Here is a 6,238-nt window from a genome sequence, read left to right on the forward strand (position 1 = left end):
ATAATAACATCGACCACACATGCCTCGCGTACTGTACAAGAGGAGCCCTCCTCCTCCGGAACCTGAAGTTGAACCATGTCCGCCTTCTCCTACCTCACCATCTTATGAATGCCCAGAGTATGCTCCTCATACACACTGTAGTAATTACTCTATCCATTCCATACCATACTTCTTGTTGTGGATTTAGTTCAAATTCCTAAAACCACGACTAGAATTATGGAACATACACAGATATTTTTTAAGTAGAAGCTGCGGACAACCATGTCCACGCCTAACATTTTCCATCAACTACATTTGACTTAGGTTTGAGACCATGGCTGATTACACTCCCGATGAGCATGGTCCAAGCACCCAATCCTTTGATGATACCGATGCTGATCTGAAACTCAGCAATCCTACATACACGGAACCCGAAGACGACGATTCATATCTGCGTCTTCCTACTTCACCATCTTATGGAGGCCCAGAGTAAGCTCCGTAGAAGGTGCAGATAACTAATTAATATCCACATGTTTCCGCCTAACCTTTTTCATAAACTTAGATTTTACACCATGGCTGATTACATTCCCAATGAGCCTGGTCTGAACACCCACCTCTTGGACGATGAGGATCGGGGCATTCCTATGTACGACATTGCGGACAACTTTGATTCGTTATATAATGATGGTAACACTTTCTCCAAGGAAGATCTTGAACGGCAAACTAATAAATTTGTGGCCGCCGCACTCGACCACTACAACAGCCAAGAAAAAAACATGGTATGTTATCTAAGCCTCGATTATCTTTATGTTCATTATTAGTACTTAAACGTAAATAGAAATTAAAATAGAACTTTGGTTGATGGTTCTTTGTAGTAGCTTGGTTAATCACTTTGTCCGGTTTCATTGATCATGAGTCCCTTTCAAGGATAGCATTAGCAATGGAATTTGTCCCCGTTGAATAAATGCCAAGTAACTGTATATGCTTAATTTGGTGTGATCTTATCATGGTACATGTTCTTACATATTTTCATTCATTGCAACCTTGCTTATCTATTTAATTGTGTCTATCATTTTTTTACCTTTTAACATTATTATGCAAGAATATATCCTATTTTTTACTTGGAATATGTTAGATCAAGTATGAGCTCATCAAAGCCATCACTAGCACTGGAATCATGGATGGATGGCGCTTTTATGGTCATGTAAACTTCACAGCCAAAAGCTCTTTGGAGAATTCAAAGGAAGAGTTCTTCTTTGCAGAGCTACGTTATGTTTGTGATGATGATATATATATACCCACATGCATAGTTTCATTGGAAGAAAAAGAAAGAATTGGTCAGTTCTAATCAGAGTCTATGTCATTTTCCTTTACTTTTACCCCAATGTTATAATGTTATTTTTATAGGTGGGGTTCGGGGCATCAAAGGTAATGATGGATACCATGGCAAGGAAATTCGTGTTGACACCCAACATTGCTATGCATGTCGAGAAGAACTGATGCACCCAGAGGATGGAACATTATATGAGACCGGTCATCACGTGGATGATTGTTATGGCTATTGTTGCAGCTGATAAGTGATTTGTATGGGAATTAGTAAGATTGTTATGAGTATTGTTGCAATGAGGGATTTCCACTTATTCCGTATCTCTAGTTGTGTTGTCATCATTTACTTGTATGTTACATTGAATTGATATATACTAATCTAGTAATCTTTATCCCGTGCATTCGTGCAACTATAGTTTACTAAAAACATATACTACCTCGATCTCAAAGTTTAAAGCTTATATTTTTTCATAAAGACAAACTAAGTAAAGTTTGACCAATTTTTTTGAAGAACTATCAACAAATATCATATTTTATAGATACCATATGAAAATAAATTTCATTATATATGTATAATGCTATTGATTTTATATTTTGCATGTTAACAATTTTTTGTAAAAACTTGGTCCAACTTAATATAGTTTAACTTTTTAAAAAAATAAGCCTTAAGCTTTAGGATGGAGGTAGTAATTAGCAAAAAGACAATTTTTTGCATCTAAATCTTTAGGATTTTTACATGCAAAAAGGGTTTAGTGGGAATTTGACATATGATTTAGTATTTGTTATGATTTTAATATATTTTTTATGAAAAGAATGTAATTCTTGGCTTTGGTTACCAGTGGGAATAAATGAATTATATATGTTATTAATAGAAAAAATGCCCATTGGACATTTGTGCCCTTTGGAAAATATGGGTAAGCAGTTACCTTAATATCTACTATGCATCACTTGGACTGTTGGTGGTGTTAATTTTAGAACTTCTATTTTGACATGCTTACATTCTATGTTACATCGATTCTCATACACATGTTTAATACTAGGAAGTGTTGGCACGAGGCACCGTGAGATACTTGTGAGGCGTGCGGGGAGTGCAAGTATTACGAATAGGTAGTGGCTCTCTCAATGGCGTAGGGTCGTTTGTCGAGCTATACATTCAGTGTGCACTGTGGCACTGTGCAACATAAGAGCATTTCCAGTCGCGTTCCACAAAACGTCCTCTAAATCGCGCCGGATTAAGCATTTAGGGGACGTGTTTCATTTGTGCCGCGTTAGGGGGACGTCGCTTCCCAGTCGCGTCCCCAAACAAAATTTCGGAAATTTTAAATTTAAGCGAGATTCGATTAGATTCGTCCAAACTTGGCATATATTACATAGATTCGAACGAAATTTGACTAAATTTAAACTAAACCTAATCTAGAAGTACTTGCGGCGGCCGGAGGCGTCGTAGTACTAGTGGAAGTTGTACATGTCGTCGGTGACGACCTCCTTCTTGACGCGCTTGTGGATGGGCTCGTCGACGGGCTCGTCCTTCACCAAGCCGCTCGGTCCTGCCTCGCCATCGTCGGTGAGGTCGACGAGCGGCTTGCCGGAGTCGCGGATGGACATGGCGATCGCCATGTCGAGCTTGCCCCTCCAGGCGTCCTTGTCGTTCATCGACGCCAAGCACGCCGCCCGCAGCACTGGGCAGTCCTCGAGGTCGTCGCTGCTGGAGATGAGCCGCTGCTGCCACTCGTACTCCGCCAGCAGCGCCGCCTGCGACGCTTCCTCCGGCTCCTCCTTCACCTCTGGCTTCGGGATGAGGAGGGCGCCACCACGCCTCTCTTGCTGCCGCCGGCTGCCGCTACCGCCACGCCGCGTGTTGACGGGCGTCGTCGGCTCCTCCTTCACCTCGCGTTTGGGCTCCTCCTCGTCCATGCCTGACGATGAAGACGACGGCATCGCAGGCGACGGGCGTGCGTGCAGCTCTGCCGCGGCCACGGCCACGACCACGGCCGCGACCTCGGCCTCGACCAGACATGGCGTCGTCTTTTCAGATGATGACGATTAGGGTTGGGGAGAGAGATGCTAGGGTTTGTGTGTAAGAGGGATGATGAGAGGCGGCCCTTTTTATAGGCCAGAGGGAGGCGGGGGTGCGGTGGCCCTCATTAACGCCGGCACGAAGAGCAAGGCGCGCGACGGGATGGTTCGCTGCGCGTCTGCGGAAACTGCACAGCCGCTGCGCCCCAATAACTCCCGTCGCGAGGTAGGCGATGGTTAGGTTAAAATTGAATGAGCTGCTGACGCGTCGGCCCCGCCACTCCCCGCTGGCGTCGACTTTTGGGATTTGTGGCTGACAGGCGACTCCCACGCCTAAAATTTTCAGCCTCGCGAGGCGCCGGCGCGCCCGATTCGCGCCCTTGGCTAAGGAGCCGGCACGGGGTTGCCGGCGATTCTATTGGGCGGCACCGTATGGAGCGCGCCGGTGCGTGCCCATTTTTGCTCCCGATGCCCAAATCACTATCGGAGCCGCTATCGGGGATGCCGTTGGAGATGCTCTTACTATATCAACCGTATCACCATGTGTCCACTGCCTGAGCTTGCATGGAACCTAGCCCATTTTCTATAGTTTTATGGCCACCGCGACTAGACAGAGTTCAGTCGAGAGAAAACGGAAACGAGTGATCTCCACGGCGCGCCCCATATAATCGCCTGTCGATATTACTGTATGGAGGTGTTGGAAGTGTATCCTCCGTTTAAGGACGATGTTCCCACACCGGCGCCTTCTAAACGACGGCCACCAAAACCTTTTTTTCTTTTTAAAATATTTTGAAACAACATATCAATCACATTTTATTTATACCATATTTAATAATTCATACAATCACACAAATAGCTCCTTGTTCATCCTAAACCGGCGCCGAAATTCCTTCGGCGAATGAGTCGCGTCGTCGTTGAAGTAGTCGGCGTCAAGCAGCATTGCGCGGGGCTTGACGATGCCGGTTGATGTTCCTCTTCTTGCCTGGCTTTGAGCCGCCGCGCCGAGGCACGACGAAGAAAGGCTAGCGAACGCGCAACATGCTCGTCAGCAGCTGCTGCTGTTGCCGTTGCCGCCGGACAGCCTCAACTTTCTGCTCCTCCGTGAACAGTTGACCATCATCTCGCCGTCGCTGTCCATAGCAGCAATCGGACGAACACCTTGCCGGCGGGACGGTTGTGCCGCGGTGGCGGCAATCTCTGTTCCAGGCGAAACAGCGGCCGCCGGTCGAGGGGGTGGCAGCCGTGTCGATGAACGGTGGCGATCTAGAGGGCTGGGAGTCGGCTCGGGCGTGGGTAGGAGGTGGGAAATCGGTGTGTCTAGCTGCCAGGCGGAGCCCATGCTCGTTTTCTGACGTGCCACGATGTGTCGACGCGCCCGATTCGCGCCATTGGCCAAGGGGCCGGCACGACGATGCCGACGATTCTATTGGGCTCGAAAACTAGTCGGCGCCGTTTGAAACGCGCCGATGTGAGCCCATTTTTTACGTCCGACCCCAAATCACTATCGGGGTGTCGGTGAAGATGCTCTTAGTAGTTCTCGTGGAACTCCGGTAGCTTGTGTGCCACCGCTCTGACTTCTTTCGCAGCAACGTCCACGCTCCTCTTCGTCTCGCTGACAGGACCCTTGACAGCATTGAATAAGCAAAGCACGTTAGTATCTGCAGAAACATGGGTTCAGAGATTAAGATAACAAGGCTGTGATCAGAAATTCAGAACCACTTACACTAAAGGTCATTTGGCTGCTGCTGTTGCTGACTGATGCGCGGGTCTCTGCGTCCAGTCGGATGGATTCAGCTCCATGGCTGTGGACAGTACCAAAATTACGATCACAGCAATACCCAATTGCAAGTAGGCGGAGCTCCTCATTTGTCAGAAATTCAGAATGATGCGAGTAAGAGAGCACTTTTTTTTGAAACGGTGAGTAAGAGACTACTTAATTAAGTGACTCTTCAGCTCAGATGGCAGTAGAGTGAGGAGCTGATGTGGTTGTTGGATAGACATTGCAGCTTAAGGTATACTAATATATACATCCGTGGCTTTATAGCCCGTCCCGGTGTTTGCTAGCTGCACTCAAGTCTACCTGCGCGCAAGATTTGCAGAATTTAAAAGCTAAGAACTGCTTCCAATTTGCAAATGTCTACGCATCTCACTGTCGCTAACCTGGACCCATACATGCAAGATACCTTAGTGAATGGTGTTCCTGTCACCTTTATGGCTAAATGGATGTATGCAAGAAAGTTGAACCGTGCTTATAATTAAGCTGCTTGTCCCTTCCTGGATTAGATGCTAAAATGCTCTATGAGCCGTACTGAAAGTGCTAAACAGATAGGGTAACCACACTAACCCGGCCGTTGCGTGCATGACAGTATCGTCAAGTTTCGCGTATGGTCGATCAGGCGCCGCAACGCGCGCATCCTCTACTGGAACGTTGCGAGACCGTCCCAGGCAGTCACAACTCACACAGGCCGGATTCTGGAGAAACCGATTGCGTTGATCCAAGACAGCACCCTAGTAGCGAGTGTTTAGATGCTTCAGACTGTGCTCGAATATTTAGTTAGGGAAAAACAAACCAGCAACGAAGCTATAGCCTGTTTTATTAACTCAAGCAACCACAGGTCAAAAAGGAAGAGAGAAAAACTTAAGCAACCTGTCCTAGCTTTTTTGTGTGGGACAACCAGTTTTTTTTAGTGGAACAACCTGGTCCTAGCTTGGGCCAGCCCTGCCCAGCCCAGGCTATATCCAAACTCCAAAGGCTGGCCACTGGGCCCTAACAAAGCCCATGGTAGGTTGTGGAGTAGGAATCAAAGGCGAGCAGAAATTCTCAAAAAAAAAAAAAAAAAAAAAGCCAGGCGAGGAGAGGATTGGGAAGAGGAAACCCGAATTAGAAGAGAGTCGGAGTCGGACACTGTATCCATCT

The 6,238-nt window shown here is 46.8% G+C and overlaps 1 protein-coding gene and 1 pseudogene across 1 annotated transcript; one reads left to right on the forward strand and one right to left on the reverse strand.

Moving 5' to 3' along the window:
• The first annotated feature begins 313 nt into the window (after nucleotides 1-313).
• On the forward strand, nucleotides 314-1,697 carry LOC124691103. Its single transcript, XM_047224383.1, has 4 exons — nucleotides 314-468; nucleotides 542-758; nucleotides 1,115-1,316; nucleotides 1,387-1,697. The coding sequence occupies exons 1-4, from the start codon at nucleotides 314-316 to the stop codon at nucleotides 1,551-1,553; spliced, it is 741 nt and encodes a 246-aa protein (XP_047080339.1). The 3' UTR covers nucleotides 1,554-1,697.
• Nucleotides 1,698-4,848: 3,151 nt separating this feature from the next.
• Nucleotides 4,849-5,187, reverse strand: LOC124689132 (annotated as a pseudogene).
• Between the last annotated feature and the right edge of the window lie 1,051 nt (nucleotides 5,188-6,238).

Source organism: Lolium rigidum, chromosome 2, assembly GCF_022539505.1.
Source record: "Lolium rigidum isolate FL_2022 chromosome 2, APGP_CSIRO_Lrig_0.1, whole genome shotgun sequence".
NCBI lineage: Eukaryota > Viridiplantae > Streptophyta > Magnoliopsida > Poales > Poaceae > Lolium > Lolium rigidum.